Raw genomic sequence first — 18,074 nt, forward strand, 5'->3', positions numbered from 1 at the left:
TCTGTTACTTTAGATTTTTCACAAGCTCAATAGCATTAACAGTGGAATTACTAATCTTACACAGTGCTTTCATGTGTGCATTGACTTATTCAAAACCATATCAGGTTTGGACCTTGATCAAGCACAAGGTCAATAGATCTGAGTTTTAATTCTAGATCCATATCATATGGTCGTTCGGCATTGAACAATTCTCTTCCCACTACCTGAGCTTCAATTTTCTCACTCGTAAAAGAGGTAATAATACCAACCTTACCTACTTTATGGAATTTTTAATGATGACCCAAAATAAAATATATGTAGATATATTTTTTAAATCTGAGAAGAATTTTATAGGTGTGATATTTGGATTTTCAGAGATTAGTATGACCTTTAAGTTGTATGTATTTTTCTTTTAATTTTTTGATAAATATTTGTATCACAAGGAAGATATTGTGTGTCCATATGTTTTTTCCCAACAAATGGAATGCATATAGGGAGTGATATTTAGTACATGTTGTTTGAAATACTTGTTTCATCCTGACTTCTGTTTTAAATTTTCATTAGAACATGTGAGTGTTTTAAGTTTGACTCAGCGGAGTTCTAACTGGAAGACTCTAGCTTCATAAGGCTTTCTACTTCCAGTGAAACTCTAAGTAGGAGCAGAAAGTGGAAACTATTTCCCATTGACTGCTCATTGTACAAATCTTTTGCTTTTTGTCGTCTTTGAAATTTATATCTTTTTAATGCCCAGGGCTAATGTGACAAGGTCAAATGGTATTAGGTTTTCACTAATGTCCTTTGTCTTTCTGGTTTGAATTTGCTTGGACAAAATATACACAGAATGTCAGTAAAAGGAAAAGTTATAGAGGTTTTTTGTTTTTTTTTTATTACTAAAGGATACACTATTAGGTTTCCAGCATTCTGGTGAATAGTCAAAAGATGAATAAATAACTCATTTTCTTAATTAAATTAAAAGAAATAGACAGGATTCTAGAGAAATGGTTATCTGGAAAGATAAAATTTTAATTTTACAATATTTGTTCTAACCAGATATTTCTTTACTTAGATTAATTTTTGCAAAGGGAATTTTCATTGATTTTTTATATGTTTTTTAATAGATCAGTTGTAAGTTTACAACAAAATCATGCAGAAAGTTCAAGAGTTCCCATATATACCTCCTCATATACACAATTATCCTTATTATTAATGTTTTGTATTAGTGTAGTATCTTTGTTACAATTGAGGACATTATTATAATTATACCATTAACTCATGGTTTATATTACATTTCACTCTGTATGGTACAAGTCTATTTTATTTTTCTGGAAACATATGTACAACCTAAAATTTCCTGTTTTATTCACTTTCATATATATGGTTCAGTGGTATTGATTACTTTCACAAGTTATGCCTCCATTACCATCACACATTGTTGTAACTTTTCCATTATCCCAAATCGAAACTCCATAACAATTAAACATTAACACACATTCTCCACCCAGCTCCTGATAAACTATATTCTAGTTTCTGACTATAAATTTGCATATTCTACTTATTCCATGTAAGTGAAATCATGCAATATCTGTCCTTTTGTGTCTGGCTTATTTACTCAACATGAAATATTCAGAGTTCATCCATGTTGTAGCATGTATCAGAACTTCATTCCTTTTTACAGCTAAATAATATTCCATTGCATATATATATACCACATTTTGTTTATCTCTTCATGTGTTGATGGAAACTTAAATTGCTTTCATCTTTGAATAATGCTGCTATGAATATTGGTGTACCAATACCTGTTTGAGTCCTGTTTTCAGTTCTTTTGGGTATATGCCTAGAAGTGGGATTGCTTGGTCATATGGTAATTCTATCTATAATAAATTCTTATTTATTTAAAATTTTTATTTTTTTTAGCTTTTAATATTGAAATAATTTCAGATTTACAAAGAAGTTGCAAAAATTGAACAAAGAACTTCCATAACATCAGATTCCCCAGATGTTAGCATCTGCTATAACTACAACACAATTTTCAACAAGAAATTAATGTTGATAATACTATTATCTAATCTACAGATCTTATTCAAATTTTGTCAGTTGTCCCATTAATGTATCTTTTTTTCTCGTCTAGTATCACACATTGCATTTAGTAGTCATGTCTATCATTATTATTATTATTATTATTTTTTATATGAGCAGGCACCGGGAAATGAACCCAAGTCTCTGGCATGCCAGGCAAGAACTCTGCCACTGAGCCACCATTGCCTGCCCTGTCACTGATTTTTAATTTTAAACTTTATTCGTTATTTTCATATGATGTCTCCATATAACCCATAGATTACCATATAACTTATTGGTTTAAAATGCGAGAAATTCTGAAAAGGAGACGAACTTGATTCTAAGGCTGTCATATATCACTAGTAATCTATCAAATTCCTTTCAGTAAAAGAGCAAAGTTTGGTATTAGAGATATATTAAAGTTCCAACAGAAATAAGAGTTTTCTAGTCACTAAACACATTTATTAGAATTATATTTTCACTCGTAGAATTTACATTTATTACTTGTAATAATGATTCAGAATATGCTTGTGTAGGAAATGTCATAAAATTAGGACTTAAATCTACTAATTATGTTATCAGTGAAGTTTTAAAATTTCTTTTCCTTCCTTCCATTCCTCCTTTCTCCTACCCGCTCTTGCTTCTTTCTTTTCTCTTCTCTGTTCTTTTCTTTTCCCTTTCTTTCTTTGTCTTCTCTCCTTTTGTGTGTCCAGGTGACATTTCAGTAAATTTTACTATTAAGATGTGTGTAAAAATAATGAGGAACTATAAATGTAAAGACTTTTTTCTTGTATTACCTTGGTTTCCACCTCACCACTCCTCCCCTGCCCCAGCAAACTGTTTGGAAGAAGTACTATTTAGATTTAATATGAATAGTTGTATTGTATTTAGGATTGACTACATCTAGAGGGATCTTTTCCAACCTCATTATTTAGTCTTTTTTTTTTTTTATCAGTAGTAACTTCAATCTCTCTGCTAATGCAGAACAGGACAGTACAAGAGAGGGGTCAAGGTCAATACAAGGATTAGTTTTGTGCCAAATCCCATGAGACCTCTCCAGTCAAAATTTTACTTTCTACGCTACTGACAATAATAGTTTATTTATTATTATTATTATTTTTAATAGCAGGGAGTTGGTAGAAATAAAAGAACGCTGTCAGGATAACTGGAAGGACAATATAAAATGTTTTCCAGACAGTAATCTGAACGTTTACTTCAGAAGACTTTTTTTTTTTTTTGCATGGGCAGGCACTGGGAATCAAACCCAGGTTTCCGACATGGCAGGCAAGAAGTCTGTCACTGCGCGACTGATGCCCACCCCAGAAGACTTTTTTAATTGTGTTGAGCATATATTTTATGCCAAATAATTTTTGTCTTGTTTTAAGATTCAGATTACCTAGCTTAATTTAAATTTACAAATACCTAGGGAAATGTGATATTATGCTATTAAGTATAGAGTTGTCTGAGAAGTTGGAAATGCAAATCAAACTAAAGTCAATTTTCCCTTTATACCATTTGTTCCCAATTATGTGAATATTTTGAATATCATTTATACTTCTTGTTTGAATATGGGTTCTTAGTGACAATTTATAACTTAGGAAGTGAGAGAAACTTAAAAGTATTAGGAAAGCTCATTATTATTAGAATGTTGGTTTGCATACATTAATATTAAGAGTATAAATTTTAAATAGTGATATATTTCTGCCTAATATAAGTCTATTTATTGATATAAAATATTTGTATTTTTATGTTCTTTGGATTCATTGTTTATATACTGAAATACTTCAAATTTAGAAGTAATCCTAGTGTAACTTTAAGTACTTACAATACTTAATAATACTTTTAATATAGTAAGGAAAATGTACTTTAAACTAAAAACAATTTAACAAACCAGTGTCTGTGGTCATCTTGTTAAAAAGTGAAAATAAGTGACTTTAGGTTTTTGCCTAAAAAGTTTAGGTTATGTGATTGAAAAAAGAATGATAATATAAATTCTCTGTAAATAGGGCCTTTTATAAATAACAACAAAACAGTTATTTTTATTTAAAAAAGAGATCCTCATCAAATTCTGTAATCTTTGTGATTGAAATTGGCAATTCCTTAATAATTTCTTTTTAAACATAAACAGAAATCTTCCACTATATAATAAATACTTTGGCATTTGATACCGACTACTTTTTAAATAAATATTTTTAATAAATATTAGTATTATTATATAGATTAATAATATTAAAGAAATTCCATTTTTAAAATTTTAAGGATTCTATGCTTTTCTTTTTTCAGTTTGACAGAAATTGTACCACTTTTTCATTTTGTTTCTTTGGAAAAACTGGATGTCAGTAACAACTGTCTGTCTGGTAAGTTGGAATAATATATAATTTTTTAAAAATAATAGGCTTTTGAATTTCTATTCCATGTATGGTAAGGAGTAGTTTCAAGTCTATAGATTTCAATGGTATTTACAAATAATACACTCAGTACAATAAAGCTTGGTGAAATAACTAAATTAAAAGTCTTTCCTTATGTTGATATACCTATGAGAAATCCTCAGAGCTCCTTTCCAAGCTGACACAACCTACTCTTCCTTGGTCCTACGTCTTTGTATACTGCCTTTCTCCTTTTTCCTAGAAATTAAAGGGACCAAAAGTGCTCCACCACTAGTGATTCTAAAAGGTTCAGTTTTGTGGTTTGGGAATTTTTGTAGCGAGCAGCTGAAGCAGGGCAAGCATCCTCCGAGAATCTGGCCCCACATTCCCCCTTTAAGAACTCAATTATGGCTTTAGACTTGCTGGCACATAGGTATGGTGCGTTTAATTTCTAGTTTGAGTTTTACTAAGCCACCTTTGTCTCTAACTTGAAAGCATGTGTATGCTTTCTATTGGCTACAATGAAGACCTCACTCATGAAATCCACAGCAGAATTATCAGAACTCTGTATCTATTTGAAATTCACAGGGAAGATAAAGCCAGCTGACCACAGCTGGGCTTTGGGGCTTAAAGGATCAGCTAGAATGGGGGTGTATTTGGAAAAAAATGTTTGCTTTCCACTTTAAATGTCATATTATTTCCAAACCTTTCTGATAGACATGGGCAAAAATCATAATTATATTTGTATTTGAAATTAGCATATATATGTATATATAATTTTTACCTGCTAAAATCCCATGAAGACATATTAAAATTAATCTATTTCATTGAATCCAAACAGGGTAGAGTAGATAACCATTACAAAGTGTATCTATTGCATTAAAGAATGGTGAATTGACTTAATTCACTAGTATTTTCATCACTTCCTAAAATATCGCCTTGCAGAAACCTCAGTTCTGAATTCATCATGATAGCTTAACTACCTGTTCTACATCTTTGTATTGATGGTATCAAACAGTATGTTTTCTTTGCCATTAGCTTTCTTTGTCCAACATTCTTGTGAGATTCTGCAATATTGTTTAGATAGTAGCTGATTCCGTTTTATTGCTGAAGAGTAAAGCACTGTATGAATATATCACCATTTGTTAAATCATCCTCCAGTTGATGGATATTTGGGTTATTTGCAGTTAGGAGCTACTGTGAATATAAAGTTCCTATAAAAAATTCTTCTAAAAATCTTTTTGTAGGCATGTGTTTTCATTTCTCTTGCATAAGTGCGTAAGAATGTAATTGCTTGGTGAAACAGTAGAAGTCTGTATAACCTTCTGAAAAACTGACAAATTTTTTTCAAGTTAGTTGTAACATTTGCACCCCCAGCAGCAGTGAATGAGAACTATGGTTGCTCAATTCTAGAAGATGTTTAGTATTTCCTTGTGGTATTTCATTGTGGATTTAATTTGCATTTTCCTGATGAATAATAATTTTGAGTATCTTTATATGTGCTTGTTGATGATTTGTGTATTTTCCTTTGTAATGTCTATTCAAGTGTTCCCCATCTTAAAATTTGTTTATTTTGGTTATTTGCCCTTTTCTTGTTGATTTGTGCAAGTTTTTGTATATTCTGGTTGGAATCCTTTGTTATGTTTTGAAAATTATTTCCTCCTTCCCTTTGTTTTGCCTTAATAACATTATTTTATTAATAATGTCTGTAAATGAGCAGAAGTTTTAAATTTTAATGAAGACCAATTTTTCAAAAGTATTTTGTAGTTATTGCTGAGTATGTCCTTTCTAAGAAATATATTGCTACCCTCAAAATGTGAAGATATTTTCCCATACTCTCTTCTAGAAGTTTTATACTTTTAACTTTTTAGCTAAAATAGATCTGTGATCTATTTTGAATTATTTTTGTGTCTACTCTGAAATAACAGTTGTGTTTCTTTATCCACATATGCATATCCAGTTATTCCAGCATCATTTGTTGAACAGTCTTTTTCCACTAATGAATTACATTGGTGTTGTCAAAATCAATTGATTGTTTAAGTGTGGATCCAGACCCTGGTCTGTAATTTTATTTTTTGGCAATAGCCTTGTCTGGTTTTCATACCAAGATTATACTGTCTTCAGAAAAATAGTTGGGAAATATTCCCCCCTCTATTTTCTGCAAGAGTTTACATGAGATTAATAGTAACTTATAATTAAATGTCTGAGAGAGTTCCTCTCTAAAACCATTGTGGCCTGGGGTTTGATTGGTGGGGAAGTTTTGAATGATATATTCCATTTTTTAACTGCTATAAGAATATTGAGATATTCTATGTCATTTAGTCTGCATTTTCAAGGAACTTGTCCATTTCCTCTAAATTATCAAATTGGGTTACCTATAATATTCCCTTATTATCATTTGCATATTTATAAGCGCTGTCAGGTGAATGTCTCTTTCATTCCTTATATTAGTAATTAGTGTACTCTCTCTCTGGACCAGGCTTGCTAGAGCGCTACAATTTTTTCAGTCATTTCAAAGACCCACATTTTAACTTTGTGTTTTTCTCTATTTTTTATTTACTTTCGATTTTAGTGCTTTCTACCTTTAATATTTGCTTCCTTTTATTTACTTTATATTTAATATGCTCATCTTTTTTTTCAGTTTTTTTTTTTTGGTATAAACGTGAATAATTGGATTTTAAACCTTTCTTGTTTTCATATAAGCAATTTGAATCTCCCTCTAAGCACTGCTTTATTTGCAACCCACAAATTTTGATATGTTGCATTTTCTTATCATTCAGTTCAAAATATTTTCTGCATTCTATTAGGATTCCTTCTTTTACCCATGACTTGTTTAGCAGCATGCCATTTAATTTCCATATATTTGGGCTTTTACTATTGGTAGTGCTTTCTAATGTTTCCATTTCTCTGCTGAGTTTCTCAAACTGTTCATTTATTATAAAAAATACTTTAACTCCTTGAATTATTTATACAGATCTTTACATTCTTTTTCTGCTAATTCTAACATTTGGTTCTGTTTTAGCTGCTTTTCTATAAACTATGGATCATAATTTCCCATTTTTCATGTGTGTAGTAAATTTTAACTGTTTATTAAATGTTGTAGATAATGCAGTTTAGTGAGTATGGATGTTGTTTATCTTCCTTTAAAGGGCGTTAAGTTGTGTTTTTTTGTTGTTGTTTTTGTTGTTGTTTATTTTTCTGGAAGGCAGTTAAATTATAGGCAAATACTTCTGTTTCTTTCAGGTTTAGCTTCATTTTCTGTTAGGACAAGCCATTTTGATATTCAGCTCTAAGAGCATGACCCCACCCCAGGGCATGGTCTTCCCTCCTAAATTGTAACTGAATCTCTGAGATGCTATGTTAGTCCTAACTCTGACTGAGCTGCAATTACACGTCTTTCTCTGTTGCATAGCATTTCCAACATTCAGCTCTTAGCCGTACAGCAGGTGGCCTCTGCTTAGTTTTGAAGAGTCTGGCCCATGTATGTCTCAGCACTGGTTAGGGCTCATGTTTATTCCTTTCACAGACTTCTCTCCTCCTTTCCCACAGCTTCTTCTCGGTACTTTTTGCCCACAAATTCCAGTTGCTTCAGTACCCTAGAGTTCTCTTTGCCTCCTTTTCTCAGAAAAGCAGCTGTTTTGCTTAGGTTCCAACTTACTTTTATGTAGTGGTAAAGTGCCCTCTGACAGAAAACCAGTGTAACTACAGAGTGATTGCGAGGCTCACTTGTACGTGTCCCTTTACTCAAAGTCAATCTTGCACTGCCACATATTCATGCTTGAAGCCTGTTATCCAGTTTTATGGTTGTTTTCTATGGGAGAGCAATTAAAGTATAAATTACTCTATTATGTATCCTAGATTGACCAATTATTTTTTCTTTTGAAAGTATAATATACCCAGTAATTCTAATTAGGTATGTGTTCAGTTTTACCACTTATCCTTTACTTTATATTTCACTTGTTGAGATTGTGTGCTTACAATCTTCCCAAAACTGGCCTTTATATACATGATCTCATTAATCCACGCTCTATTCAATAGGTATGTTCACATAGCAGCTAAATGGTAGAAACAGATATTCTGTGTGCAAAACCTGTGTTCTTAACTGAATGCAGTCTTCTTTAAAAACCAGATAATATTCTACAGAAGAAATTAATTACTTGTGTTTTTTCTTTAATAACTAGACAATTAATAAAATGGTCATTTATTTATAATGTTTTATTTTTTATCTGTGATAACTTTGATAATTATTTACTTTCTGTAGATGTTACAAGTACCATAAAATGCTTTGATGCATGCCCTGCTCTCCATGAATTGGCTCTCACTGGAAACCCGCTTCTTCAAGAAACAAATTGGAGGTAAAACAGACAAACAGAATACCACTGTTGTAATACCATGTACATCCTTTACTATAGTTGCAGAAAGCACAATTTGATGAAAATTGTTCTATATACACTGATTTATTGGGAAATTTCATTTTGTTAAGATGGTAAAATAATTTAAAATATCTACAGCCTGTAATGATTGTCTTACACTTATATGTAGTAATATGATTTTGAAATTGTTATTGGGATTCAGAACATTAACAATATGACAAGTTTAGTGTGATGTTAATTGTGGAATTGCATATACAGAAAAGATTTCCTGAGAATTACCCTTTATAAGTAATCTAAAATACATACCTTGCCACTTAAAATCATTTCCTTTCTGGAAGTAATTTTGTTTTGTCTGTTTTCTTAAAAGAGAAAGTTGTCTGTTAAAAAGTAGATTTGAGAAGCTTATGTGAATTCATGCCTCTCTGAAGTAATGTAGTACCTAGATTTAAACAAAGAAAAGTATTTGTTAAATATTTATGAATATTCTTCTTAGAAAAATGATCTGTAATACAACACTCTTATGTTATGTTAACATCATTTCCCCCATCCTTTTACATAATCACATTTTTTAGGTAATTTATACTTAATAAACTTCATCAATTTGAGGTATGTAAGTGTTGAGTTTTTGGGAAATATACAGCTATCTGAAAACCACCACAATCAAATATTGAACATTTCTGTCAGCCCAAACTATTACCTCATGCTCCTTTGCAGGCAGTTCCCACCCTAGTACTTTTTTTATCCCCTGAATTTTATGGCTTGCATAGTTTGTATCAAGAAGTCTGCTGACTTTCTTATCATTCTTTCTCTGTCTTTGGATGCTTCTTAGTTATTCATTTTTATCTATTTACTCTGTTCAGGGTTTATTAAATCACTTGGATCTGAGGATTTATAATTTTCATAAAATTTGGAAAAACTGTGCCCATTATTTTTCAAATGTTTTTCTGTGCCATTCTTACTAATCTCTCTTTGTAGAACTCCAATTACACCAATATAAGACCACTTTATATGGTCAAAATAGTCACTTTTACTCTGTTCCTTTGTTTATTACTCTTTTTTTTCTGTCTTCACTTCATCCTGAATAGTTTCTATTGTTGTACCCTGATATTTTCTGACTATCTGATATTTTCTTCTTAAATATCTACTCTGCTAGTAATCCTATCCAGAGTATTTTTTCATTTGAGATACTGTATTTTTCATCTCTACCAGTTTCGTGTCTTTTAAAAATGTTTTTAATTTTTTTCCTAATTATGTTTGTGTTTCCCTGAACCTTCTTGAACATATGGAAAGTATTGATAATCATTCTTTTAACATCCTTGTCTGCTAATTCCTTCATCTCTATCCATCTGGATCTATCCCTATTGATTGTTTTTTTTTTTTTTTCCTTCTGACCTGGATCTTATTTCCTTGCTTCTATGCTTGTTTGGTAAATGATATTGTATTCTTTACATTTGTAAGTTTTCATTATTCATTGCTAAAATTTGTTATATTCTTTTAAATAGCAACTTTTTTCATTCTGGTGCTATAGCCAAATTACTTGGAATTAACTGGGTCCTTTCAAAGTTTGCTTTTAAGCTGTTAGGGATGTTCCAGAGAAATAATTAGACTAGCATTATTTTAACCTCACTAGTATGGCACCAACTTTCTGAGTATTTGCCCCAATGGCTCTTATAATATGGGCCATTTCAACTTTTTCTGGTGGGAACTATTGCCAGCTTTAGGTTAGATCCTGGAATTGTTGTGCATTTTGCGTTCTTCTCACTTTTCTTCAGGTCTTAGGTGGTTTTCTATCACACATGCTAAGATCATTATTCATATATCCAGATCCAGGTGAATTACATCCCAGAATATTGAACAAATTTGCTTGTATCCACTTGGAAATTTTCTTGTATTGGTAATGGTTCTTGCCCAAACTCTTGTTTTACAAATGTTATGCCCAGAAGCATACATTTTTGTGAGATGGTTTAACATGATTTATGGTACATTTGGTATTTGAATCATGCCAAGGTACATCGAGAAAGAGCAAGCCAAGAAGGCACAGGACAAGTAATCTAATTTAGCAAGATAAATTCTGCAGTCTAAGTTTAGGAAAAGGCAAGCATTTACTAAAAATACAGGTAGGAAAAATCTATCTCAGCCCCAGGGTCCTCACAGTTTGGATCAAATCGGCAAGTCTCATCAGTATGATTAGGCAGTGAAAATACAACATTTATGAACAAAATATGGACAGCATTTCATACCAAGTCCATCACCTGTGTAATTTGCTACTTCTTGAATAACTTTTGTATTGTAGAAAAGTTATCCATTATATAGAAAAGTCTATTTTTTTCTTTCCTCTTTAGAGCTAAGTTTCCCGTCAGTTGATCATAGGTAGCAGTGTAGCATAGAGAAAAGAGTGTAACCCAGTACAGTGGGTGCTCAAAATATGCCCAGAGCTGCCACAGCTGTATCACCTGAAAATTTGCTAGACGTGCAAATTCTTGGACACTATCCAGACCTACTGAATCAGAAACCTGAGAAGGGATGCCTAGTAATCTCTGTTATAATAAGTCCTTCAGTTGCTTCTGAGGCACACTAAAATTTGGTAATCACTGATTTCAAACAAAGGCTCTTGGTCCACCCTGTTTGGTCCTGGGCAAGTAACTTAACTTTCCTGTGTCTCTGGATCCTCATCTCTAAAATGAGGATAATATTAGTACTTATCTTCTAAGTGGTTATGCTAATTTAATGGAATAATATACATAATTGGGTTTATAACATTTACTGGCAAATATAACATTTACTGGCATAGACATACAAATACATATATTGTTACATTAGCAGGCTAACCAGACTATGTATGGATTCTTAATCAATCCCAAGTATTTAATGGAGTCATGTGCTACTTAGTCACTGTCCTAACATGTTGGGCTTTATAAGGAAAAAATCAATATCACTTATAATTTCAAGACATTTTTGATTATAATATTAGAAATAGACAACATATATACTAAAATAACTATGAAAAATAATGATAGAAACCACTAATATAGTATTTACTTTGTGCTCAGCGTTTACTGTGTCCTCCTTCAGCCCTTACAGTATGCCTAACGAGATAAGCAACCTAGTATACCCATTTTATAGTTGAGGAAACTGAGTCTCAAAAAGGTTAAATAACTTGCCATAGGTCACACAGCTAGCAAATGGAAGAGCCAGGTTTCAAACCCATGCAGTGTGGCTCCAAATGTGCTCTTAACTCTTAATACTAGATATTAATACCTAATATAGTATGTGTCAAATGATTGTTGTAGGCAACATATATGTTTTAGAAATTTAGAGAAATACTTTAATTTAGTGTGGCAGGAGAACTGCCTTTACTGAGGAAATAGACTTTGAGTTTAACCTTGAAAGTTTGCTAAGATTTAACGTCAAATTAAAAGAAAAAAAAATGGCACATCTGGTGGAAGAAATATCCAAGAAAATCATGGAGGGAATGTGAAAGGTATAGTTAAGTATTGTTACAAGGCCAGCTATTCAGATATAAAATAATCATACTGTGAAATACCATTGGAAAATGATAAGAAATCAAGTTGTTACACTTAATGCTTTGTCAGAGAATGGGATAACTCTTGTGAGTTGGGTTCTTTAAGTGTCACTCTCATTTTACAGAGGTATGCACTGAAGCTTAGATGCTGTGTATTTGCCCAGTTATGATGGAAGTAAATGGCAGGCAAGATATTTGAGTTCTAAAGCCTGTGGTTTAAACACTAAGCTCTCCTACTTCATATAATGTATTAGTGCCAGACTGTGAAGGGCTTTGTTTTCTAGGAGAAAGTAGCTCTCTCTTATTCTGTGGTCATTGAGAAGGACTGTGGTATAGTGGAAATGTGTACAGACCTTGAGAGTTAAATTTACTAGCTGTTTATTCTTATGTTTAGCCAATCTATAAATTGGTATAAAAATAGTACCTAACAAGTGGCCAAACAGTACCTGACAACTTGTGACCAAGTTAGGAATTATTGGGGGTTCAGGCATTATAATTAGTAGAAGCACTTCTAAATTGTACAGATGCTTCCATTTTAGAGATATATGTATATCAATATTTATATATAATAATTATAATAGTTAAAGAAAATGTTATATATAAGTTAAATTCCTTCACTTGTTTTGAATAGAGAAACTAGGATTTAAATATTAATTAGCATATCTTAGGTGTGAATTGTCTTCATGTACAGTTTTTTGAAATGTCAAAATATCTAAAAGATGTTTTCCCCCAAATTCTAACCTACAGTGTTTGCCAGAATTGGAAACATTAAATAACCACCATTTATTTTATTTTCTTCTAGGACTAGGCATTCTTTAACCTTATGTGTCCTGATCTCTCCTGATAGTCATAGCTGGCCTACCTCTCCTCAGCTTTGGATCTATTTACTCTTAAAAGAAACTGTTGTAGAGTTCCTTCCCTCCATTTGATTTCTGTTTTTCCCATTCCACATAATATTAATGAATATTAATCATTTCTATTATTATATAGTTAAAAAACATAAACAGGCTATTTCTAAAAGTGCTTTTTTTTTTTACTTTTTGCCCTTTCATGCTAAACATACTTATTTTCCCCTGTGGCTACTCTTTGCTTCTTAAGTGTTTTACTTCTCAATGAAATAGCAACATATATTTCATGTTCTGAAATATTTTCTATGGTTAGTGGGAATTTCTCTATTTTTAAGAAAAATGAGAGATAACAAATTTTTTTTGTGAGTACATTTCTGGCATTATCCCAGACACTTTTTATTTCTACCAGAGCAAATTGGACAGTGCCTCAAGGTAGCAGTTATTTTAGGGTAGTTTCCAATGTTTTACTAACTCAAATATAATTTCAAAGAGGCAATTAAAAACAACTTGATCTCCAGTTATGAGAATATGCTCTTTCTCTCTTCTTTATGCTAGATAAGATCTTTTCACCTATTAAATAGCTCCCAACTATCTTTAGGATGCAAAATTCCTGGCCTCCTGAATGTCTGGATGTGTTCTCTTCGTTCTTATCCAATTACGATAAACACATGGCTTTCTTCTTGCTTTTTCTCTAAGCAGGTTGGTGACCTATTTGCTCACAGATAGAACCCTCACCTCATTTCCTAGAGAAAGGGTAATGGGCACTTTCCCTTATTAACATTATATATTTATCTCCACCATTTGTTTCTAATGGATATGGTCAATTTGCAATCTGGATACATTTGAGGCACTTTATATATCAATTTTAGTACCATTTTCCTTAATGTTTGTCACTTGATAATACAAGAGCAGAAATGCAATTTTAAAGAGAAGAGAAGGAATTATATTTAGTGATAGACAAGCTATCAGGGAACTATGTAGCAAACTCTGGAAGATGGAGAAGAATGCATTTCCTTTATGTTCTAAAGGGCATCTTTATGTAAAGAGAGTTTAATAGTTTGGTCTGCAGTAGGGCATTGTGTTAACTGTAATTTGTCCACTCAGTTCAGGTTGCATATACTAACATTCCACAATGAGATCTGTCTAATGAAGACATTTTGATCATATCCATTAATAAGAACAACAAAATGAAATAATCTAAGATCCTCAGTTACCTGAAAAATAATATCTCTAAGGGAAAGAAAAGTATCTATTGTTTTCCTACTGGTTGTAAAGTGCCCCCTAGGGTGCATATAGGTAGTAATCAACCAGAAATATTTGATGAAGGAATATATTGGTGAATTTAATTATTTATTATGCATTAAAACTTGAAGAAATGTTCATATTTCATTATTCCAATTCTTCTATTGAATTTATTCAGTTTGACTTTAGTGATTAAAAGTGCTATTACATGTAAACTGGCCATTGGTATCATTGCTTATTCATGGTAACTATCAATATCAGTAATTTTAAACCTGGAGCTTTTATTAGATTCTCAGAGTTTCCTGAGAAACGGATCCATAGGACAAGTTACTATAGGGAATATCAGCTATTAGTTCATGTCGAATCATAAAAGAGATCCACAAATGCAGCTATTTAAAGCAAAAGAGAGAGAGAGAGGGAAGAAGAGAGGAGAGAAAGGAGTCTACCTAAATGTATTTCTAGATCTCTTGCCAGTCAGGGTAAAGATTTTCCTCAGCTGTAATAGGAAGCAGCCAGGGTCCCTAGCTGCTCAAGATCTGAAACAGTGCTTCTCTTACTTGAGGTTCAAGTACTGTTCTCCAAGTTTCGGGTCATCATTTGGAGAAGCCAGATCTTAACATGAAATTTTCCATACAAAAAGAATAGTGTAATAATCTCTAAAGGATGCTATTTGTCAGGCAATATTATTTATTATGAAAACATCTGTTAGATACCTTTATTTTCACAAATAACTATATGTCACTTCTAAAATGACAAATAAAAATAAGTTGTTGAGACCATTATTCAGATCAAGTACTTCAGGAACCATGTTTTTTCTATTATATATTTGATATGTAGGACATGAACTCTCTTGCTGACCTAATGTGGTTCCAGTTCCATCTGAAACAGCTGCCACATTGTGCTAGTTGTAACAAATCGAAACAAACCTCAGGTCCTGAATAATCTTTGAATTTATTTATTTTACAATTTTTGGTTTTCTGGAAAATAATACTTATTTGATTAAAAATATGCTTATAGTAAAATATTATGATAAAATATATTATAAAGATACATATTCACATTTTGTTATGTTTATGAAGTATGCATACACACTTAATAGTTTTAAAGAAAATATTTAATCAGAAATATTCAACAATGAAGAAAATAAGTGGGATTTATATTAGATATGTAAAGTTATTTGACTACTTTGATTTCTCTGCCTAAATGAACTTCTGTGGACTACTGTAATCACAACTTGAGAATTTTACCTATCGAATTTCACTTAGATCAGTTGGCCTAATGCAACTTTCATGATTTTAATAAGATACTCATTTATCTAGATGGAATAAAATCTAGAAATCTGTAAAATATGGATTTGTTAAAGACACTGCTGTCTTTAACTTTAAGCAGTGTGTTCCACTGAACTTTACATAACCCCTTGATACCAACAAAGGGATTAGTTATAGATTTTCCCAATTGGCTTCTTACTTTCAAGTCCAGCCAGTGATAACACAGAAAAAACTTATGTACTAAAAAAATATATCTTTTTAAAACTTAATCCGCAGACTCAGTTTGAAATCTCTTTTGGGAATATATTTCATTGCATTACTGATTAATAGACCTTCTTAAGTGACAGAATATTCACTAGGAAGTTTTCACTCTATGAAATATTGATTCATCCCTTGAATAGTAGGAGCCCAGCTGGAAAAACTAATGTTGAGATCTCATGATATTAATATACTTCGTTTGCAACATTAATCAGTGTTTAACAGCACTTTCTAGTATGTTCATCATGGACTCTTATAAATCCATATTTTTAACTTAAGGCCTGTCCATTCACTATTATGTTATTAAGCATGTCTGCTAGCTCTTCATTAATATAACAAAAATTATAAAGAAGTGTATTTTTTATATACATTTCAGATTTCAAGATATTCTGTCAGTCTTGAAGGTCAAAGCAAACTAAGTTCATTCAAAATAAGTTCAAAACATTTTGGCAAAAATAAATTGGGAACTTTTTTTTTTTTGCATGCTGTATGGCAGGGTCATATTTCATTATTTTTCCATGTGAGTATCCCATTATTGTAGCACCATTTGTTGAATTTTCGTTTTGTTTATTTGTTCATTTGTTTTGCTTGTTTGTTTTTGGCAAGTGCATGGCCTGGGAATAGAACCCGGGTCTCCTGCATGACAGGCGAGAATTCTACCACTGAACTACCTTTGTACCCTCTGTTTGGGAACTTTTTGATATAAGATATAAAGTGATGAATATAAGATAAAAATATTCCAAATGTAAGAATTCAAGTCTGTGACCCAAAATTCTCTAGAATTAACTAACAATAGCTAACATACTTGTTAGTATTAATAAATAAGTTAGTATTAACATACTAATTAATTAACCATAGCTAACATACTTATTTTGAGATAGTATCTATATCAGTAACCATGTTGAAAAGGTAGTATTTAATGGTAAAATGCCAGCATTTGTCCATTAAACTGATAAAAACAAATTCAGTTTAGCGATTTTATTAGATTATTTGGTTAAAGTGGCTCTTTATTTTTCCCTCAATCATTTCTGAATAGAAGGAAGTTTCTCTCTCTCCATATATATATATGATATGTAGTCACTAAATTCAAGGTCCCAGGACTATTGTTTATTCTTTTGTTTCTCCTTCTAATAAATTTTCTTACCATTTTATGTAAAACAAATGACATTGCTAATCAATGGACAAATTAATGGAACATAATTGCTCCAGCCCTATATTATCTCTATTTTTAGCAGATTCTCTTGATAGTTAAATGGGATGAACTGCAATTCCTGAAAGTCGAAGACAATTTGCAAATTATTAGGATTTCAGAGTTGTTTTTAAGGTTCGAATTTAAGCCCAAGCATTTCTTACTTTAAAATAATGTACTGGGTGCACTGGTGGTTCAGTGGTAGAATGCTAGCCTTCCATGCGGGAGACCGAGGTTCGCTTCCCAGACCATGCACCCAAAATAATAACAATAACAACAACAATAAGAATAAGAATAAGAATATGCTGCAGTAGATTTTTCCCAATATAGTGTTTATTATTATTTAAGGTACATAAGTAAAGCTATACTTTTAAAATGCAGATCCCCAGAACTCACCAGTGAAGGTCTTTGATTGGACAGAAGATTCTACATTTTATAAAGCATCCCAGGAACTTTAGATGCAGTAGTTCAAGGACAATCTTTTCAGAAACATTTTCCTGCAGTATTGGAGTCATATGTAGAAATATAGCCCTGAACTCCCACCCCAGAGATTTAGAGAGTGACTCACATAAAGAATAGACAGGTTAAACCATTATAATAGCAGGTGTATAGTATTTATTTTGTTGCCACCTCCTCATTCAGCAAAAATGAAACATGAAAGATGGCTTCTCAAGAAGGTCCTAGGTATTACTGCATCCCACTACCACCGTGAGTCCAGAACCCTGGAAAAAGTTTTGTATGTCCAACAGCTTATTGTTATCTGTTTAAGGCCCATGAGAAAAATCAACTTTAACTCCCCTTAGAGCCAATTTACAATAAGAAAATCTGCTTTATTAATTTTCCTTGAAAGAAATACCTATTTCAAAGAAAATGGTCTCTCATCTAAATACTTTATTCCCTTCTGCTGTTCAGGTCCATCTTGAGATCTAGAATTAGAATAAACTGTGGGTTAGTCTAAGGGCCATTTCCATCA

The 18,074-nt window shown here is 31.9% G+C and overlaps 1 protein-coding gene across 1 annotated transcript in view; it reads left to right on the forward strand.

Annotated features, from left to right (window-relative positions):
• LRRIQ1 (leucine rich repeats and IQ motif containing 1) overlaps positions 1 to 18,074 on the forward strand; it is a 240,336-nt gene that overhangs the window by 62,932 nt on the left and 159,330 nt on the right. The window contains 2 exon segments of the mRNA XM_077111533.1: positions 4,318 to 4,391; positions 8,662 to 8,755. Of these exon segments, the coding sequence (XP_076967648.1) occupies positions 4,318 to 4,391; positions 8,662 to 8,755 (168 nt within the window).

Source organism: Tamandua tetradactyla, chromosome 7 (genome assembly GCF_023851605.1).
Source record: "Tamandua tetradactyla isolate mTamTet1 chromosome 7, mTamTet1.pri, whole genome shotgun sequence".
Taxonomy (NCBI): Eukaryota; Metazoa; Chordata; class Mammalia; order Pilosa; family Myrmecophagidae; genus Tamandua; species Tamandua tetradactyla.